General features: G+C 41.1%; 5 protein-coding genes across 7 annotated transcripts; all 5 read left to right on the top strand.

Moving 5' to 3' along the window:
- Window positions 1–888: 888 nt before the first annotated feature.
- RB195_014506 (uncharacterized protein) lies at window positions 889–11,987 on the top strand (the record flags this gene model as incomplete). 2 transcript variants are annotated; one of them, XM_064204813.1, is made up of 12 exons in its annotated part: window positions 889–958; window positions 2,143–2,305; window positions 4,045–4,174; window positions 4,232–4,346; window positions 4,454–4,537; window positions 5,864–5,995; window positions 6,060–6,147; window positions 8,785–8,886; window positions 8,944–9,097; window positions 9,152–9,253; window positions 11,474–11,626; window positions 11,754–11,987. In XM_064204813.1, the coding sequence occupies 12 exons, from the start codon at window positions 889–891 to the stop codon at window positions 11,985–11,987; spliced, it is 1,527 nt and encodes a 508-aa protein (XP_064060693.1). The 2 variants fall into 2 exon arrangements, with proteins under 2 accessions (XP_064060693.1, XP_064060694.1); XM_064204812.1 differs by lacking the exon at window positions 889–958 and having other exon boundaries at window positions 2,181–2,305.
- Window positions 11,988–12,357: 370 nt separating this feature from the next.
- On the top strand, window positions 12,358–12,933 carry RB195_014505 (uncharacterized protein; the record flags this gene model as incomplete). The annotated part of the gene is made up of 1 exon (XM_064204811.1): window positions 12,358–12,933. One exon carries the CDS (start codon window positions 12,358–12,360, stop codon window positions 12,931–12,933), a length of 576 nt encoding a protein of 191 aa, XP_064060692.1.
- Window positions 12,934–13,465: 532 nt separating this feature from the next.
- On the top strand, window positions 13,466–13,810 carry RB195_014504 (uncharacterized protein; the record flags this gene model as incomplete). The annotated part of the gene is made up of 1 exon (XM_064204810.1): window positions 13,466–13,810. One exon carries the CDS (start codon window positions 13,466–13,468, stop codon window positions 13,808–13,810), a length of 345 nt encoding a protein of 114 aa, XP_064060691.1.
- A 496-nt stretch (window positions 13,811–14,306) lies between these two features.
- RB195_014503 (uncharacterized protein) lies at window positions 14,307–18,671 on the top strand (the record flags this gene model as incomplete). Of its 2 annotated transcripts, XM_064204808.1 has the most annotated exons (14): window positions 14,307–14,360; window positions 14,467–14,549; window positions 14,610–14,697; window positions 14,772–14,850; window positions 15,213–15,274; window positions 15,331–15,438; window positions 15,501–15,568; window positions 16,261–16,370; window positions 16,469–16,557; window positions 16,644–16,754; window positions 17,956–18,072; window positions 18,132–18,266; window positions 18,332–18,517; window positions 18,573–18,671. In XM_064204808.1, 14 exons carry the CDS (start codon window positions 14,307–14,309, stop codon window positions 18,669–18,671), a joined length of 1,389 nt encoding a protein of 462 aa, XP_064060689.1. The 2 variants fall into 2 exon arrangements, with proteins under 2 accessions (XP_064060689.1, XP_064060690.1); XM_064204809.1 differs by lacking the exons at window positions 14,307–14,360; window positions 14,467–14,549 and having other exon boundaries at window positions 14,668–14,697; window positions 15,501–15,667; window positions 18,332–18,430.
- Window positions 18,672–19,581: 910 nt separating this feature from the next.
- Window positions 19,582–19,911, top strand: RB195_014502 (uncharacterized protein; the record flags this gene model as incomplete). The annotated part of the gene is made up of 1 exon (XM_064204807.1): window positions 19,582–19,911. The coding sequence occupies one exon, from the start codon at window positions 19,582–19,584 to the stop codon at window positions 19,909–19,911; it is 330 nt and encodes a 109-aa protein (XP_064060688.1).
- Window positions 19,912–21,630: the final 1,719 nt, after the last annotated feature.

Below are 21,630 nucleotides of genomic sequence, written 5' to 3'. Positions count from 1 at the left end.
CACGTTCTCTATCACCTGTGCACATTACTGTTGCTGTTGTGACCATGTTTTATTTGCCCTTTTCATGCTCATAAGATGAGCTGAAGTTGAAGTTCAAGCAATCACACTCGCAATGCCATTGTGCAGTTCTATTTGAGCACTTAAATAAGGCAGCCAACCATCTTTTGATTGTTCTCGAGTGAGTTTTATGAACTGCGATCGTTCACTCGAGATTCCAAAACATTCGTCCTTTTCGGATTGCGTTGATGTTACAATGAAGCAATCATCGATCTAACGGCAGTACATCTGTAGAAGACGTTCGATTATTGGTTGTACTATTTTTCTCATGGTAGCAAATGGCAAGCAAATGGCAAAAAGCGGAGCAAGCCTTTGGCCCATAGCACACTAATTTGACGACGTAAGGCCGTCTCACCCTAATTTAAGGCTCTGCGGCTCCAGAACATCTACCTAACGTTGTTTTACGCATCTCGCCGCGTTTAGGAATTTCGGTACGCACACACATCCTCTTGGCAGAATAAGCCCGTTGTTATGTAGCATGATACTGCTATATGAAGAAAGGAGTTTTGAATAATAGTCTCCTAGTCTCGTTTCTTTTTTACTTTAATCAGATCTCTTTGAATGATTTGGACTCCCACCAATTCGAAAGTACATTCTTCTACCATCTCTCTATTCCGGTGTAGGTTGCAAGATCTTGTGGCCCCTTCCTGAGAAGTGCTCGCAGTTGTTTGTGTTGAGCAGAGTCTTTTCTTCTTCTCCCTCCACACTGATCGGTTAGCTGTATCGTTGAAGAAAATTGAAAAGAACGGAAACAACCTACATACGTTAAGAAGTGCCACATGAGGATTAGTTGGAGACCGCCGCTACGAAGTGTCGAGCCATTAGCAAGGCATGGCAATGAGGCAGTGTACTCCTACATCTTCTATTGAGACAAAAATGATGGAAAATGAACAGCAACAGGGTTACTCTGCGGTATAGGACAGTTAAAGTTTTGAAAGAAAAGGCGCAATTGAATATCAGACGCGCGCGCGCGCGTGTGTGTGTGTGTGTGTGTGTGTGTGTGTGTGTGTGTGTGTGTGTGTGTGTGTGTGTGTGTGTGTGTGTGTGTGTGTGTGTGTGTGTGTGTGTGTGTGTGTGTGTGTGTGTGTGTGTGTGTGTGTGTGTGTGTGTGTGTGTGTGTGTGTGTGTGTGTGTGTGTGTGTGTGTGTGTGTGTGTGTGTGTGTGTGTGTGTGTGTGTGTGTGTGTGTGTGTGTGTGTGTGTGTGTGTGTGTGTGTGTGTGTGTGTGTGTGTGTGTGTGTGTGTGTGTGTGTGTGTGTGTGTGTGTGTGTGTGTGTGTGTGTGTGTGTGTGTGTGTGTGTGTGTGTGTGTGTGTGTGTGTGTGTGTGTGTGTGTGTGTGTGTGTGTGTGTGTGTGTGTGTGTGTGTGTGTGTGTGTGTGTGTGTGTGTGTGTGTGTGTGTGTGTGTGTGTGTGTGTGTGTGTGTGTGTGTGTGTGTGTGTGTGTGTGTGTGTGTGTGTGTGTGTGTGTGTGTGTGTGTGTGTGTGTGTGTGTGTGTGTGTGTGTGTGTGTGTGTGTGTGTGTGTGTGTGTGTGTGTGTGTGTGTGTGTGTGTGTGTGTGTGTGTGTGTGTGTGTGTGTGTGTGTGTGTGTGTGTGTGTGTGTGTGTGTGTGTGTGTGTGTGTGTGTGTGTGTGTGTGTGTGTGTGTGTGTGTGTGTGTGTGTGTGTGTGTGTGTGTGTGTGTGTGTGTGTGTGTGTGTGTGTGTGTGTGTGTGTGTGTGTGTGTGTTACCACCACTACTACTACTACTACTACTACTACTACTTGTATATTTGTAGCAAAACTTTTATGTGTGTATTCCAACACGCATTTGTTTCTTTAAAACCAGTTCAATGATACAGCACCTAAACCAATCGAGATTTGATAACTATACCCTCACAAAGATCTCCCCGATAGGGCTGACCCCCAAACCTGAGGCACAGCCGCTCCTCCAGCAATACATGTTCGAATAGCTTTAGAGTAGTCTTTTCATAGTTCTACTAGGTTCATTTCTTCGAAACTGCTTCGAAAAGCTGTAAGAAATACACATATTCTCCCACAACAGGGATATACCACAGCATCAACGAAATTCTAGAGGTTCATTTTAGGAAAATCTCACCAATCAAGCTATCATCTACCGCCGACCATGGGCTCAGCAAATTCCGTAGAGCCTCGAGAGGGCGAGGTCGGTGGTGGTCGGCTTCGGGAGGACATGAAACTATACCGCATGATTGACATGCATGGAGGAGGCGAGATGATGACTATGATGAGGTAATTTTTTCTTTCGAACACTTTCAACTAATTGTACAGGAATAATGTACCGTTCTGGACAGTACAAATCGAATAAAAACAAATTATTCGCTGAGACGTGCTAAATTTGATGATCATATTCTTCGGAACTGAGTGCTTTCGGTGATGTAATGCGATTATTGGAAACAAGGAAACTTTTTTAGCCGTTTAATAATCTTTATTGAATCGTATAACCTCATTTAGATTTGAACAAAATTTATTCTTACTAAGGGTGAATTTGAGTAGGAGGGTTTTAATTTCCTAGGTTGAGGACATAAAGACAAATGCACTGGTTGACTAAGTCTCCACAAAGGGACAGAAGGAAAATACTGTAGAAACGTAAGGAAGGCAACTGAATGCAATACGCAAATGTACCACTTAAACATAATAATGGAGTGTCCTCATTTTCAAATGAAAATCACGAAATTTCAGAGGAAATATAATATTTCGTTATTTCAGAACGAAGATAATTTGTTAAAGGCATACTTGCGGACTCCTAGTCTTGTGAACTGAAGTTTGAAAACTGAAAAATACTTGGTTCTTGTACTCCTGCAACCACTAAACTCGATGAAAAATTCTATCTAATTTGTGCATGTATATGCAGCTTTTGGATTGTTCCTAGTAGAAAGAAGAAACGTCCTAAAAGTACTTCCTCCAAAGAAATCGTTAAAACACCGAAAACAATTGGTTGGCAGAAAAGTTTGAGTTTTTTTTTTCTTCAAATTTAGACGCATATATATTTAGATGTAAAGCGCAGCGCCAAACATGGGTGATTCTATTTTATGCTCTACAAGACTGTGTGTCATGATATTTTTCAAGTTCGACTTATTTTTATATCTTATTTTTGTACTAGAATGGTATCTGTTGTCAACAAAACATTTTCTGAATTCTACTTGCATGCTATATATAGAAAACAACGAATGAAAGATTAAAACTAAAAAGAACTCGAAAAGAAACAAAAAACTTGAGAAGACATCTAAAAAAACCTTATGAGACATTATAAATATTTGAAGAAATCGGTATGAACAATAGGTACAGTCAATGAATTTGTTTCAGTTTTCTTTCGGAAAAAAAGGAAACTGGAAAAAGAGTGAGTTTTGTCGAGTGACATATGGTCTTTGGAGACAACTTTACCATTTTTAAGGAATTTCAGGTGTCTTGTCATCTGGATTAAATGCAAGGAAAGCGATATTAAGAATTTTCGCGGGCATGCTTGAAAATCCACTTTAATGCTTCGAAAAAACAGTATTCAATAATAATAAAAAAACCGGAGGACTACTTTTCTGCAGAGCGAGAAATTTCCTCAGAAAGATTCAAAAATTTGACTAATGGATATATTTTTACTTTCCTTTGGCCACTTTCTGCAAGGACTTAGATTTAGCAAAAGTTTATGCCAATTTTCTTCCTTATACTAAGCTCCAGTTTCATCCCCCCCGGATCTTTGGATATCCAAAAACTTGCTTTAAAAGGATCTTTTTTCACAGCTACGTTGGTTCTTGGAGAAAGAGAAACTCGCATTCTTAATGAAAATTCTTCTGTGAATGCGTCGGTATACGACGCTTTCGCCACCTTTCTAGAAGATGAATCCCAGAAACAATATGTATTTCTGTAAGAATCCTTTAAGTTCTTCGTCATGAAGTATAATTCAAACGTACGTTACTCAGTAAAGTAGTTTAAGACCAATATAGTTCTTATCGATAGACGAGCTCACATTCGCGCAGATATGCGAAAGCCACAAATGACTTCTCCTTCGTGGACCACTATATCAAGACAAGGGTCTCCGATTTTCTTCTCAACAATGAAAAAGGCAAATTATTCGCTATTACAGAGCTAGTATCACTACGAAACAAGGTACTCCGTTACGTATAAAATAACACGGGATCTGAATATTTCACAGTGTTACTCCAGGAAAGAAATGCTAAACTAGGTGCATTTCTCAGAAAGAAAGGAAAAGGAAAAGCTGCCGTGAACGTATTGGAGGGATTCGATCAGAACGGTGCGAAAACTGGAGATCTCAAGAAAGGTTAGTTTAGAATGGCTTAAAAAGTAGAGTATAAAAAGTAATAGCACAAATTATTTTCCGAAGATTCAGTTTGGTAACTAGAAATGAAACAGAAGAATATGTTTCAGCTCTCAAACTGCTTGACGGTGGAGGGAAAGGAGGGAAATCCGAATTGAAATATCGCGAACTCAATTGGAAGTTGGATGAGAGGGGTTGTTTACATGAGATTATTGAAATCGGCTAAAGTGTCACGACTGTTAGCTGAAATATGCTAAAATGAAGCGTATTCTAACGAACAGCAAACTAAACAAAATAAGTCTCAGCAGACTACATTAAACCATTAGTAATTTTATTTCAAATATAATAAATCGAAGAGTAAAGTAAATTAAACAATGTTATCTAAGTTACAATAATTACTAAACCTCATAGAAAAATAGCGGTAAAAATAGAATATAATCTCTAGAACATAATCTCACATCATAATAATAACAATCACATCACATCACATTATAATAATAACATAATCAGCTCTGAAGAAAGACAAGTTCTAATAACGGTCCATAACAGAATTACATTAACATTTTTCTGCCTTTTTTGCTCATTCCACAGCTATGTTTTAACTTGGATTCAATGCCCATTCATCTGCAAGTGATTTTTTGAGGTGCTGAAGATTTGTCTGAGTAGTAGTGAAACCACAAAAAAAACCACAAAAAAAGTCCCATGATTGACAAAGATGATTCGGAGATATATTTTTTTGCAAACCCGCATATGCATGCACTCTATTTTCGACACAATGTAATTGCATTTCCTTGTATTGGTGGACGATTTTCAAAGGAAGCGAAATAATTCCGGCAAACTTCTTTTCTACAGCTATGTACTTCTCTTTTCTGATATTCTCTACAAGAATCCAGGCTACTTTTCACAAGGCTACACAAAAACTACGTTACTAAGCACAATTAAGTATAGAACTACAAAATACGTTCACGACTTCCTTTTTTGTCCTTTTCACTTAGTACTTCACGTGTTGTGTCCGGTTTCATTCTTTCTTTCAGCAAAGTGGGGACTACGACAAATACCGGAAAAGAATATAAGTGAAAAGGTAAAAATAAAAGTCAAAGCACAAAAGTCCTCATCTCGTTTACTTTTCTCAACTATGGCTCTATCTCTGACTCTTATTTTACAGGATACGGGACAAATCTTGCCTTTACTATCATTTCAGCTGTGACTAGAATTTTTCCCACGGCTGTAGTAATTACCTGCTGCTATTTCACTGAACCAACATGTTATGCCACTGACTCCACATTTCGAATAGAACTTATAACACAAATCTTGAAAGAGAAAACTCACTGCTCGCAACATGGTTGAGTGCCCGTTTATGCGTATATAGCAAATATAAATAAATATATACATAATAGATAATATTACATGTAATGCTTCCGAAATGTTTTAAGGAGGACGTGACACGTGACACGTTGAAGCGAAAACACTGAATTAACACGTTGTAACATTAAATCTACTAATCTAATCTGTGCTCTAAGGATCCATGGGAGAGACCATCATTGGTGTATGTCTCTTACAAGGTACTACGATCCACAATATACTAGCCCTACGTATACTAGATTTCTATCCTAAATTGGTGAATGACATCTGCACTTCAGAAGACTACTACGGTCGGTTTTAGACTAGATCAGTAAGAGACGCCTAAAATTTTCGCCAATGCAAACAATTTTCCAGGTTTGTCTCCTCTTCACCAAGCAATTATCAACCATGACGTGGAAATGGCCAGCAAATTGTTGCGACGTGGAGCCGACGTCAACCAACGGTAAATAGCAACACTGCAATATCAGGAAAATATTTCCGCAAAAAAGAAGAACCAAATGAAAAATCAGTCAAAAAATACACAACCATGAAAGATTGACAATTTTGTTACTACCAGTTTTATGACCCAGGAGGTTGCTTGGTGCGTGCTGCTGCACGGTTCAACGCTAACAAATAGGCATGTACTTGGGATCTGAAAGACCGTAATAGAGAAGGCGTCGGACTTCGGATAGGAATGTTCGAGATTCGAGTCCTGCCAGCGTCGGAAATTTTGTGGGTGGACGAAGCGCAGTGGTGGGAGGCCACCATACTTCTTCGCATTAGAGTTTGATAGGGACCAATGCTAACCGAGCCTTTCATCATTACGGAGTCGCTGAACGGGAGCAGATTCTACTGCTACGAGTTCGTCCTCAGTTGAAGTTTCATTCAAAGTTGTTAGTGCTACAATAATTCAAAGTAATCGATCAGTTCCGAAGACATCTTTACATTCAAACCAGCCTGAACGTCCGGCTAAAGCCGGTTTTTAGGCTTTTTTTGCTCTTCGCTTCGCTCGCCTTCACCGATCAATAGGAAATAACAGTAGCGACATTTTTGTAAAATTACAATTGCTTTTTCCTATCAACGCTTTCTTCAATTTTTTTACGCGAAAATTTAAGTAGAGATGAAAGATTTTCCGTAAACGCTCAGTTCTGTATTTGGGAAACAATCAATCTTGATTTTACATCTATTTTTCTCTCAATCTTCCCCAATTTGGAAATACCATTCGAAGTATGAGTTTCCTTCGTTCTCAAATATAAGCAAAGAATAATGTGCTAACATGAAGACGTGAATATCACTATCGTAGTGATAAAAGTAACGTTCCACGTCAGGTCGCTTAAACTGTTGGTTACTATCTAGTGTATTTAAGCAGCCGCTCGCACGTGTGTTTCTTCTTTTTGAAGAAAAGATGTTAGCAGCATCAGGAAGACATGCTGGAAAACAGATATGTTAAGAAAACCGAGGACCGAGACACACATACACAGACGCACGCGCGTGGCAGAGTACGCCCGCTATTATACAGCATAATACTTTGCAAATTTGGAAGTATACATTCACATAAAAGATTATTTACCATCACTAACATATGAGAGAAACTAACTTGCCCTATCAAAAGAGGAAATACATGGTTCTTTAAAGTTGGAGAATGGTGAAAAGTTAGAGTGCTCGCCTATCAGGTGCATGACGATGGTTCGGCACCTCACCGGTGCAAGGGTTTTGCATTATTATGGAGTATATTCGTGACACACACAAACACAAACACAAACACACACACACACAACACACAACACGCACACACGGACTAAGCGCGTTATTATATAGCATGCCCTTTTTTGTTGTCAGTTTTTGAGCGCAGTCAGGATTTGCTATGCACCATACTGAATGCTTTTTGCAAGAACCAAAACTTTGGGGACAAAATTGGTGGTAATTTCAATGATATATGATATCAATAATATCACTCAATCGAGAAGGGATGCCCGATCGTCAACTCTTTACTGTTAGGATGCGCACACAATATACTTTTAGTATATATTGTGGGATATGAATATACGTGTTAGAGCTAGCACTCACACAAAATTTAGTCTATCCCAAATGTGTGAAGTCCTAAAGAACAAGAAATCCAAAAACTTAAAGTGTGTAACTTCCCATACTTCCTTTTCTCAAAAATTGCCAGACAACACGGATGAAAATGTAGAGCTCGGAGACTTGTATTATTTTCTACTACATGATTAGAACCAATAGTGGGGACTTTTTCGCGTTCTGTGTGGCTCTCATGGTTGATATCGGAACTCACTGATTAAGAAACTTCTCTTCTGATCCCTTCAGTATTACTGGTTAGTCGATTTGAGATCGGATCTGCAGATAGGAAAGCAGCATCGCGCTGCTGCTTACGAGTGCTTCAACACGACTATACGAGTCCTTGTTCATCGCGCCTCTTGCACTCTTTCATACCTCCATCTAGAATTTCTCAGGAACCAAACAATACTTAAACTGCGCGCACCTCTATTTCCACAGCGGATAGGATCGCATGTCAAATTCAAAAGAACATCCTTTTTCGAAGGATACTTGCCCGTGGAATCACCGCATTTGAAAATCGCTTTTTCGATGGCATCACCAGATGTCGTTACACGGCCAACTTTTGATTCACGAATTTTGTTAGACTCAATAAAGGGAATATAAAACTGCTTAAACTTTTGTGAAAATAAAACCTTTCTCTTCTTGTTGAAATAAGAAAAGGAAATGTTTCAAAATAAACAGCTTGGATGAACAGATGAATAAAACGATTGTTTAGCGGAAATATTTGCATATTAGTATTATTTTTATTATTATTCCACTATCCGTCATTGTAACTGATACAGTAACCTACACGAGAATCTAAATAGACTGTGCTGAGGATGCTCAATTGAGCGGAGGCGATGTGTCTTTGATTGGGACGCTAGAGAAGGACGTAGTATGCATCACGCAGAGAAAAGGCGTGGATTGGAGGAGTCAAGTCGCGCACTCTCGTTTTAATGCAGTCGCTATCTATTGTACTATGAGCGTGGAATTACAGCGAAACTAGCAGTTTAGTGCTCATCACCGAAGACAACTAATGATATTTCAGATGCTATGGTGCGTTCTTCTGCGCAGATGACCAGAAAAGCAGTAGAACGGACAGTTTGGAGCACGAATATGTGGATCTCACGGAAAACACAAACTACACTGGGTAGGATCTGAATAACTTCCGAATAAGATCCAAATTCATTAAATAGAAACAACGCAGAACAATGTACTTTGGCGAATATCCCCTCTCCTTCGCTGTCTGCATGAATCAGCCGGATTTGTTTCGACTTTTAATAGCCAGAAAAGCGAATCTAAACGCACAAGACACAAATGGGAATACTGTGCTGCATCTTTGCGTTATCCATGAGAAAATAGTGAGTCCATTCGACACTTGTTGAGATAAGCAAATGAAGGAAAGAACTGTTTAGGAAATGATGAAATTAGCTCTGGAGGCGGGTGCCCGTCTTAATATCGCCAATAAGCAGAATCTAACACCTCTCACTCTAGCGGCCAAGTTGGCGAAGAAGAAGGTAGACTGACAAGGTCTCGGAAGGAAGATGAAGTCTGAGAGAGTGCGCGGAAAAGAACGGATTGCTGAACTCGCCAAGAAACAAGTGGATGTATTCAGTGGATAGGGTTCTCATTTTGTTATCAGAATCATTTTGGGAAGAGGTTTTTGCGGAAGTATTAAGTTGTTACATAATCAACTTTTCGATGACTTTTGATTTTTTGTATATGTTCATATGATCTATAATTTAAGCGGTGCGGGGATTGCACCCTTCGCACTTTCACGCTCACTGTCGCAGTATATCAGTTTGATCCTTGGAGGCTAGTATGGGGCACAAGTTTTAATCCACACTCAATTCTGTGTTGCCGTTCTCTCTCACAATTCCAGTTTGAAAGCAACCCACACCACCCTTTTTCAAATATACTGCGCGCGCGTCAGTTCTTATAAGACATGTACGATGTTGTACGCCAATTTCAAGAATGGCGAATATTCGCTTGATAATTCTGAGCGGCGTGGTCGGTTACCGGAGGTGGACATCGACAAGCTCTGAAGGTATACCTCTATGCCACAGCTAGGGGTTTAGTGATCACGCAAGGCTTTAACCATTCACCAATCGTGAAGGGCTTAGCGATGATTGGTTATGTCCACGAACTCCGTTTGAGGGTACAAACTATTGACGTTCGGCCCCGCAAGAGGAAAAAAGTCTTTCTTTTCTCTCTCTCTCTCTCTCTTCCCTCTCTCTCAGGAAATTCGGCTCTCCTAAGACGCTCTTCACTGGAGAGGAGAAGTGGTTACCATACTGTCAGCAAGAAAATGTTGACAAATTGGGATGAACATCCCGAGCAAAGGTATATTCTTCTTTCATAAAAATTGCTCCTCTTTTGTTGGTAGTCCAGAATGGAGCACCAAGGAAAAGGAACAACAGGTTCTGCCGGAGAGGCAGCTTATTAATGCTCAAACCTTCGTTCTACAAACCAAAACCTGAAGATCCACATCCATTGGATACGTGGCCAGCAGGCCGAAATCTCCTTCAGCTAAGACAATGCCCAATCGCAAACGGCAAAATTAAACTTGACCCGTGTAAACTAGAGAGCTAGGTTGACTGGTGAATCCTCAGCATGCTTATGGGCTGCATCTTGCTTCCTACTTTTCAACCACATTCGGCGCTTCCTGGATGGAAACATGTTCAGGACTGAGAACAAGGTCATGAAGGTAGTCGGTGTCTTCTTCACGTTTCGCCCAAAGCCCTGAGGAAACTCACCCACTCGACGCATTGGCATCGAGTTGTGGATAGGGATAACATGTACCTCTTGTGCCCTAGGATTGTTATATCTTGAAATACTTGCGACCGAGTGTCATTCAAAAAGGTGGGAAGGAATTATGCGACAACCTAATAATAGCAAAGACTTTTCGGATTCTTGAACAGCATGCGCTTCTTGGCACAAATAAATAAGAATAGGTTTAGTTTGAATAAAAATTCTGCAAAGAGGTCATCTATGGGCACTAATGAATTTACACAACTATAAAACCAACCTCACCTAATTTTGACGATTCTGGACCAGAACGCTTCAAACATCTTCCCTCGTAGGGAGAGTGTGATATACATATGATTAACGGCGAAATTATACAAAATGTTGATAATTTAAGGGAACGCGGAACACGGTTTGCTGAAAGCAGGTGCCATTTATCATGTTAAAGCCATCACCCCACGAATCTGGGGTGGTGCAGATTTCAAGTGGAATATCCATGTACGGGATCGTAGATTATGGAGAGGTGGGTGATTCCGTCCATTTCTTGCTAATTGGCGTAAAAATGGATCGAAAGATGCGACGTGTGCATACGGCTGACGCGCTCCAAACGAACTCGTTGTAGAAAATAGCGGGCCAGAACGCTCGAAACCGTATCTTCCGGGACGTTTTTTACTGCAATTAGGAAGAAATGGACGGAATCACCCATTCTCCTTAATCTTCGATCCCGTATACAAATACTCCACCTGAAATCCGTACCACCTCAGATTCGTGAGGTGATGCCTTTAAATTGAGCCTAACGATTTGGCCAACGAAAAAAAAAATCCGAACAAATTCTTCTGCTTCAAAAGAAAGAACCAATTAATTTATAACTACACATGTGAAAGTAATGAAAGGCCAGGTATGAACAAATGAAAGTGTGGAAATATGGATTGCGAGTGTAAATGAAATGAACAAAAATGAAAACATGGTTCATGAAATCAACAATATTGCAGCTTTTCAATCTTATTCTCGAATTGGAAGGTCAAAGTGTGTGGGTTTATGGAGAAGCTAGTTGTTCCTCCTATCCACTAACGAAAATCGACACCATCAATGAAGTGACTGGAGAAATGAACGAGGAGTCAGCACTATCTCTTGTAGTCTATGGAGTAAGTTCATTATTTTAATATATATATATATATTGACAACAATAATGTATAGTACGTATAATAACTAAAACGGATAAAAAGGACTAGTATGACGATCTGTGCTTATAACGCACGTACGCTTGTATAGGAAGCGGCCCTCGAAGATCTGATGATGCAAGCCAAGAAAATTAAGTATGACGTCATCGGACTGACCGAAAAGAGACGACGCCACCCTCTCAACGCCGTTTATGAAACTGGAGAAGAAGTGTTCTTAGGAACATGCAACCGTAGAGGGTGGAGTTGGCGTCTTCTTCAACACGAGTATGGCAAAGAATATACTCTTTCGAACTTATTACGACCCGAATCGGACGTCTGCAGATGAGAAGATATAGTTCAACTGCAGCTTTTACTATCTTCGCCGCTTACACTCCTACATCAAGCTACGAAGAAGAAGAAGTCGAAGCTTTCTTTATGGACCTGGAGAAGTTCTACCGCGAAGATCATGCCTTCTACAAGGTCATAATTGGCGATTTCAACGCCAAAGTTGGCCCAAGAAGAACGCCGGAGGAACTTCACATCGGGACCCCCGGCCTACAGTGGAATGAACAAGGAGAGAGGCTCTCAGAGATCATCATTACGACTAAGACCATCCATGGGAATTCGCAGTTCCAGAAGCTCTCCTTTCTATGCTGGACGTGGAAGTCACCCGGTGAAGGGTACCGTAATGAAATAGACCACATCATCGTCAGTAAATGGTTCTGCCTGACGAACGCCTCCTCTGGGGAAGATTTTCACTTACTCGGAAAGAAGAGAAAGCGGCGGAGTTCAGAGAGGGAAGTCTCAGAATTATCACTAACTGGGCTCTTTTCGCCACGCAAGCTGGCTTTTGGGAAGATCCCGCAATGGGCAATATCGACGAGGAATATGATCGGCTCGTTGAACACCTTCACGACTGCACGAAGAAGGCTGAGAGTTTCAAAGCCACCAAGAGACTTCTGTTTCTTGAAATTCTTGAGTTTATACGCCAGCGTGGAGCTGCACGAGCTGCAGGCAACCAAGAACTCACGTCCGAGCTCGCAAGGCATTGCAGAGAGGCGATGAAGGAAGATCTTAAAGAGAGAAGAGGGGAAGTGCTGGTTGAAGCTGCAGAGGCGGGAAAAACCCTACGCTATGCTCGTCCAGTCTTCGCCAGTCGCAAGACGAGGATGACTGCTCTCCGGAACCCGAAGGGAACAACCATTGCATCAAGAAGGGGATGGAGAAGATCATCTGCGACTTCTAGTCTGATCTCTTCGACAGCCATGTCTATTTGCCTCCTCACCATCTGACGGAAGACAGACACGTCTCCCGTCCTAAGTGCGATATGCCATCATGTCGATAACAAACCGTACAACACAGAATAAGACCAGCACACCTGAACTTCCGCCAGTACTCATCAACACCCTGTCGAGGCTCTTTACACGCTTCCTGTTGGGATGCAAGGTTCCTAAACAGTGGATTACCAGCAAGACCGTGTTGTATAAAAAGGGAGATCGGCAACTATCGTCCAATCTGCTTATTGTTCGTCATCTACAAGCTCATTACAAGAGTAATCCTTAATACGATTGAAAAAGCCTTGGATGAAGGACAGCCATGCGAGCAAGCAGGGTTTCGAAAAGGATTCAGCACGATTGACCACATTCACACTGTTTCGAAACTCATCGAGGTATCAAGAGAGTGCAAGATGTCGCTCTGTCTTACCTTCATCAACTTGAAGAAGGCCTCAGTTGAGACGGAAGCAACCGGAATCTTGCCATTCAACACGAATATCATCACTGACGTGAAGAGGGGGTCCGACAGGGTGATACAATCTCACCCAAAATGTTCATAGCCACCCTCGAGAACGCAATGCAAAAGTTGGAATGGGTCGAGAGGGCAGTGAAGGTCAGCAGCTACACCATTTGGGCTTTGCTGATGCTGATGACATCCAATATCAGTCAAGCGGAACGAATGCTGACCGAATTCGACGAATGCGGGTGCACAGGTCTTCAGATAAATCTGCAAAAGATGATGTTCGTGCGTAACGGATGGGTCTCGGATGCCCCATTCACGTTCAAAGGAAGGAACATATCCGAAAGCACCAGCTACATTTGTCTGAGTCGGGAATTGAACATGATGAACGACCTGACCCCTGAGCTGGGAAGGAGGAGACGAGCGGCTTGCTGAGGAGGAGCGTATAATAGCATCGAGGATGTAGTGAAGAAGACCAAGAACTCCGTGCTCACCTCTTCAACACCACCGTACTTCCTGCTTTGAACTATGCTTTGGAAACCTGGGCACTTCACAAGCAAGCAAACATCATTGAACGGGCAATTGAGAGAGTGATGCTAGGAGTTTGTCCCGCAAGGAGTTGATGCTAAGAGTTTGTTTCACGCAAGTGAGGCATGGGATTCGAAGTTCTCTCCTGCGTCAGCGATCGAAGATTAGACACGCGTTTGCCAAGAAATGTAAAATAAGTTGGGCCGGACACGTGATGCGCTTTAACGACAACCGTTGGACCAGAGCCGTGAGCCACTGTGTTCCCCGCGATATGAAGCGCAGGAATACCGCCGTCCCGATGATCAAATTTTTTTACGAAGTCCTTCAAAGGAAATTATAATGCTCTTCGTGTCCCACGCGAAGGGAGGAACCACTGGGCGGCTCTGGCACACGATCGAGACAAATGGAAGAATTAATGGCGCCCGCTCGACCAGTTCGAAGGTCAATGTTAGTCAAGGTGATCAAGGTGCCATATAGTAACATGATCTTATCTTCTAATTTTGTCCGCTGTGTTAACCATTTTCAACCATGTTTACAATAAATTATTATTCATTTTGACTCAGAAAACATCTGAGCACTTGGAACTTCTCGATGGAATCTTAGAGAATATCCTTGATGAGAAATGGAGAGCTTATGGAAGACAGAGGTAGTATTTCTTGTCAATCTGGACAGAAAGAAAATGCTTTCCGAAATTTCAATTTTGCAGCTGGTTTCGTTCATTGCTTGCGTTTTCTTTCTACTACATTATTTTCACTGCTTCCTACATGCTGCGTCCTATCTCGGCAACCACTGAGGTGAACCTCGCCGAGCACTTTTTCCCTTGGTGTCCACTTTATGTAATCAACCAACTGGATCCACCTTTTTTCAGGAAATTACCCAAGGACTGATTAGCAGTGATGGTTCTGTGGTGAACACTTCTTTAAGACCATTTGTGTGGACTCAAGCCGGTGACTCAGAAAAGTTTTTGGTTCATATAAAAAATCATCTTCTTCCACACTACAATTCATCTGTCGCATCCACCAAATCTCACTACTATGCAAATTCCTCTCAAAACTTTTTTTCCAATAAGAATTTGTGTGCCTAATTGAAGAACTTGTGTAGAACTGAATACAGCTAAATAGACAAATAAATAAATATTACTCGGATCGAACAATACCAATGTTCTATAGAAGATTTCACTTCCTTTTCGCTCATTATGTCCCATGCCACCACTTTTTAAGTTATCAGGTTGGAAGTTCTATATCTCTTCGAGCAAAGCCTTTCGAAGAAGCAGACTGGTTCACAACACAAAAGTTAAATAATTTTCCAGACAAGGAGAGAGCACAGTGTCATCTACAACAATACTGGAGATGGAACTGGTATCAGGGCTGGGTAAGAAGCTCAATACATAGTATAAATATGAAAAAAAAAGATCACAAGTACTTCAGTTACGACTTGGATGTGAAGTTGCCGTCGTTATTCTTGTTATTGTGCAAATTCTTATGGATGTCCGTGATATTCGCAGAATTGGGAAAGCAAAATGGTTTTCAGTGTTGGTAAGAGGGTTACCCTCCAACGATTTAATCGTTCCAAGAGTTTAAGTAATTTTTTTTTTCAGAAAGCCTTCCCCGCCAAACTTCTTTACAAAGCATCGTTTGTGCTGGTTCTTCTACTAGTCCCGATTAGGTTCTCTTGTCATCTCAACGATTTTTTTTTAGTGGCAGATAATGTCCTTGCCGCAATAGCGGTTATTCTTACCACCATACATTACCTCTATTATTGCAGGTGAAGTTTTAAATGAAAGAAAAGGATAAAAGGATTGTGAAAATGTTGAGTGATTGCAAATTATGGCCAATACTTTATGAAAAACTGCAATAAGGGGTTAAAGAGCCAGTAATAACTTTTCCGTAGTTGACATAGTTTGAGAAACTGCTAACGCTAAATGCTAATGCTAAAATATATACCTACTACTGATCTGCTTAGCGGAAATAAGCCAGAAAGAGTAATCAACAATTCAAGCAAGTCCTCTATAATAGGTGAGATGGTCAAATAAGTAACGGAGTTCAAGTGAAGTTAAAATCTGTCAGTAAACTCGGCGGATTACAGTTGATAACTATTGTCCTGCCGAGTAGTGAGGACGAAAGAACTTGGTTGAAAATTAATTGAAGACGAGTCAAATATAGATTTTCGCTTCCCACATCTTCTTTAGGCCATTGCTACTACATAACTATGTAAATACGTTAGTTCTTAATCTGCGATAGTATCCGTGCGAGAAAGCGTATTCTTTAGGCGGGGATTTTAATTAAATGGTGCAAAGTTGATAAGGCAAATCTTTTCTCTTTTTTTGCATAAAAAAACTAAAATAATTCTCGATTCAGGGCAATTCCTTTTATTGGACCATTCGTTCTTATGGTTTATACCATAATAGCAACAGATCTGACCAGATTCATCGTAATTTATTCAATTTTTCTCGTAGGCTTCTCACAATGTGAGTACCTTGGGAGTCAAAAATAATGATTTGTTCAAAATTTTAAAAGAAGTTCAAAATACGTAATTATGTTACTTTATAATAAAATCTCTTTTCAGCTTTCTATATAATTTTCACAGCATGTGAACGAGCAGCAAAACAAATCCAGGATGCTGGAGGTTCAAGCGAATTTCAGAACGTCATCGATGTGAGAATATAGTTATCTAAAATTCGTTTCTCCCATTATACTGCCATATTTATAGCGAACAACATCAAAGTTTCGGTTATTTTTAGAACCCCTCCGAAGCTTTGCTGAGGACGTTTATTATGACAATCGGAGAGTTTATGACCCTTTATAAAGAGATGGCATCATGTGATGCGATGTTGATGAACTACATTGGCAAGGTAGGTGAAGTGCAGCAATAAATCCATTCGTTGATATCACTCTCCAGATACGTTCTTTTTAACAATTTCTGGGTGAATGGTGAGTCAATTCTATGTGATGTCCATATTTTCGTTTTCAGCATAGGCTCGCTCCTAGGCAACCTCTTACAAGTAGTTTATTGATCAGAGTACATTTCTGCAATAACAACTGTCGTGAAGTCTTTCTCGGACGTACGTAAGGGAGGCGAGATCCTGCAGACAACAAACGTCTCTTCTGATCATTTGTGAAATAATTTTTCTCGTAGCTTGCGAACGTTTACGAAGTCTATGTGGAACGATTAGATGCAGCGATTTTGACAATAATTCATCTATAATGCAATTCATCACTTACGCATGCGAAATGTTACGCGCGCACCTGGACTATTCATCTTGAAAATGTCAGATGAGAGAGCGGAAAATTTTTTCATTGTACTCTGGAACTGTTGAATGAAAGAGAGAATTCTTATAGGGGCAAATTCTTGACAACTAACAGTTTAACACTCAAACTGTTAGTAGCGTGATATAACAAGCAATTTGTGGGCCAAAATTCTGTTGCACAAATCTTGATTTCCATTTCGTTCACCTCCTGATTACAAATAGGGTCATGCTCCGACATTGCTGAAACATTCTTTTAACGGAAAAATGCACTTAAACAAACTTTTCTGACAATAGCAGTCATGACAATAACCGCATTTGAAGGATCTAAGAAATGGTCTGGACTGTCTAATAGAGGACCGAAAAAAAACAGACCTGATAGAGATCCAAGGGATTTATGGAAGTCAGGAAGAAAAAGTTGCCGCTTTTATGGTAAGAAAAGTCCTTCAAGGGGTATTAGAGAGCTAAGAAAAGGGGTCACCACACGTTTCACGGAAGTTATGCGTTTATAATATTTAGTTTTGGTTATATTTGTTAATGTAGGTAATCCATTATCAAAATACTTCAACGCAATACGCAGTACAAGTCATCCTAAACAGTCCACTCATTTAACCAGTACACTAGCTTTACCAGTAAAACTTCGACACCAACTATCATACTATCCCTCATTCGAAGAAAAACGTATTTTAACTGGCCAAAAAGAGGCGCCGTGTAAGCAACCTCAAACGAATCCCACGAGAGGCGACGGAGGAAATGCCTGTCAACCATAAACTTCTCCCCGTTCCAAACGTTCGTTTTCGGATTTTAGGTTATTTTCCTGATCTTTGAAATATTCGTCTCAATTTTACAATTTAATCTACTGATCGCTATGATGACACGGACTTACGAAACTATATTCGAGACTAAAAAGGAGTGGAATCGCCAGGTGAGAAATTCTAGAAGGCTCTGGTTCTCTTGTACTGATCGAGAGGTTCGGCGTTGCAGTGGGCGCAAGTGATTTTGATGTTGGAACTATCGTTATCACCGCAAGAAAGATTGATGCATCTCTTGAAATACTCGCGGCCAACTGGAGTAAACAAACGAATAAGAAGTTATGTAGTCAACAAGAAACTTGTTGTGGTAAGGATTTGAGCATTTAGATTAATGAAATCAGATTTGGATGAAAAATGAAGGAAGTGCTTGAGGGTGACGGAATCACAGAGGAAGAGGAGTTGAAAATTCGTGAAGAAAAAGCTGAAAAGGCTCGTGAAGAGCGCAGACAACTTCTGAAAAAGAAGAACAGGGCAAGTATCTCTACTACTATTGAATTAATACTACAAACCGTTATTAATATTATGAAAAGCAAACTGTTGTTATTCCTATTATTGATAGTAATTGACTCTAGAAATATTCATTTCATTTCTTTTTAATTTCTAGAAATTTTAGGATCAAGAAATTAAGGAGAACGCAGCACGAGCATTTCACCAGAGTCCACAAACCTCAGATGGAGGTCAACAACCTCCAAGACAGCAAAAAGAAAAATAGCATTAACATACGTAAAAAACCTCCCATGTACTACTTTAACAATGTCACTGAAATAACAAGACTTGTCAAGACACAATGCAGCCCCGAACCATCCTGAATCATGCTTGTTTCCTCAAATGATTACGGTTTTTCCCTTTCTAATAAACTTTTAAAACAGTTTTTAGAGCTATTTACATGTGGGGTTGGACAGCCTCCTGAATGCAGGACATGCAGTTCTTCGAGAAATAGTAAGAAAATAAAACAGAAGGAAACTATAATATTCAAGTGGTCAACCACTGCTTCTTTAAAACTATATGCGTCTCACAGTAACAAGAAAAAGTCTTCTGATTTCGGAGGAGAACCTGATACGGTAGCTTCAGGGAAGACGGTGTTGCAGGAGTTATCTAGGCTACCAAGAAGGAAAAGGACTAGGATGACGATTTCTTCTTATAACACCTGTACACTTGCATCGGATGCGGCCATTTAAGATCTGATTATGCAAACCAGGAAGTCCATGTTGTCGGACCACCAAGACGAGAAAACACCAACCATTGAACATCTGAATGGAACTGGAGAAGAGCTCCTTAGGAGCATGCGAAAGTAGGAGTTAGTGGAGTTGGTGTCCTTGTCAACACGAGTATGGCAAGGCAACATAAACTCTTTATAACAACTTACGACCCGAATCGAATGTCTGCGGATGAGAACATGAGGTCCAATGCCAGCTTTGACAATCTTCATCGTTTACATCAAGCTACGAAGAAGAAGTCGAAGCTTTCTATATGGACCTAGAGAATTCTACAAAGAAGATCAAACTTTCTAAAAGGTCATTATTGGTGATTTTAACGCCAAGATCGGGCCCACAAGGACGCCTGAGAAGCTTCACGAGCGAGTTTACCATGACGACTAAGACCACACATGGGAAGGTTCCGCAATGGACAGCATCGACAAGGAATACGATCGGCTCGTTCAACATCTTCATGACTGCAAGAGGAAGGCTCAGAGTTCTAAAACCACCAAAAGGAGTCTGTCTTCTGAAATTATAGAGCAGATAATAATAAAGCTGCATGAGCTGAAGGCAACCAAAACCTCATGTTCAAGCTCGCAAGGCTTTGCAGAGAGGCCATCAAAGAGAGTAGAGCAGAAGTGTTTTCTGAAGCTCCAGAGGCGGGAAAGATCATCTGTTATGGCCGTCGAGAATTCGCCAATTGAAAGACGAGATGGAGTGCACTCCGAAACCCAAATAAAACAACCGCAGCGTTGAGAGCAGAAATGGAGAAGATCATCCACGACTTCTACTTTGATCTCTTCGACAGCCATGCTCACATATCTCCTCGAAGGAAGATGGACATGTCATTCCAGAGGTTCTCTGTCCGAAGAAGGAGATGATATCATGTAGGAAAGAAAAGGAAAGATTTTATACTAACAGCACAAGGTCCCGGCAGGATAAAACCTGAACATCTGACGAATCAACTCTAAACAGTGGAAGATCAGTGAGACCGTGTTGTTGTATGAAAAGGAAGACCCACAATACATCGGTCGCCTATCGCCCAATCTGCCTGCTATCCGTCATCTAAAGATCTTCACGGAAGCGATCTTTAACAGAATTGAAAAAGTGTTAGATAAAGGACAGCCATGCGTGCAGCAAAAGTTTTGAGAGGGATTCAGTACGATTGACCACATTCACACTGTTTTGAGAATCTTCGAGGTATCGCGAGAGTACAAGATGTCCTTGTCTCACCTTTGTCGGCGTAAAGGCAGTATACCATCAATTTGTGGTGATATGGATTTCTCATGAAAAGTTCTATAAGAGATCGTAGATTGCGGAGAAACACGAAGTTCCGCCATTCTCTCCGTGGTCGTCGTAAGAAACGGATGGGAATAGTTTTAGTTTTTACGAAGTAAGTTGGAACGCGTCTCTATTTCGTTCCCCTGTTCGTTAGTTTAACTTGAATAGGCTGATGAAGAGAACTTATTAATCCTCTAAGGTTCTCTCGTTGATGCGGCGCGTGCATAATTGTGTGCGTTGCAGTGCAAGACACCTTGAAAGACCACGGCTTCCGAGCTATTTTTTACAACGACCACGGAGAGATGAGCGGAACCACCTGCTTTTCGGCAACCTACGACGTACAGAAGCTTTCCATGAAAAGCCCTACCCACGTCAGATTCGTGGTATGTTGCCTTAAAAGAAAGACTTTTACTCAGTTGAGACAGAAGCAGTTATGTGGGCCATAAACAAACTTGGTATCCCTACTCAGAAGATGGAAATATTTGGAGAGTTGTAAAGTAACATAAAGACCAAAATGTAGCCTGCCTACTCTACGAGAGCATCGTAATGGATGTGGTGATGCAATCTCACCTAAAACATTCATGGCCACTCTCGGTAACGCAGTGCGAAAGCTGGAGTGAGACGACATGAGAGTGAAGGTTGACGGTCGGCAGCTACACCATTCACGTTTTGCTGACGACACCATTCTGATAACATCTAGCATCTCCCAAGCGAAGCGAATGTTGATCGGATTCGGCGAAACGTATGGACGCATCAGTCTGCATTTGGATCTACATCTTAAATCTGCAAAAAATGTGTTCATGCGCAACGGATGGGTCTCAAATGCCCCACGGCTAACTGAATGAACATATCCAAATGCACAAGCTACTTTTATCTGGCTCGAGAATTAGACATGAAGAACTACCTGACTCCCGTGCTGGGCAGAACGAAAGAAGCGGCTTGGGAGCGTATAAGAGCATCGATGATGTAGTAAAGAAGGCAAGAAACACCCCGCTTCTTGCTCACTTCTTCAACAGCGGAGAACTTTCTGGTTTGACCTATACTTCAGAAACGTGAGCACTTCGCAAACTGGAAGAAAATGCGGTGAGCGTCATAGAACGTGGAAAAAAAAGTAACGCTAGGAGCAACTCGTTTCACGCAAGTGAAAAAAAGGATTCGAAGTCCACTCACACGTCACCGATCGAAGATCAGAGA

The sequence above is a fragment of the Necator americanus genome, chromosome V (assembly GCF_031761385.1).
Source record: "Necator americanus strain Aroian chromosome V, whole genome shotgun sequence".
Taxonomy (NCBI): Eukaryota; Metazoa; Nematoda; class Chromadorea; order Rhabditida; family Ancylostomatidae; genus Necator; species Necator americanus.
This window is presented reverse-complemented; position numbering and strand designations above follow the sequence as displayed.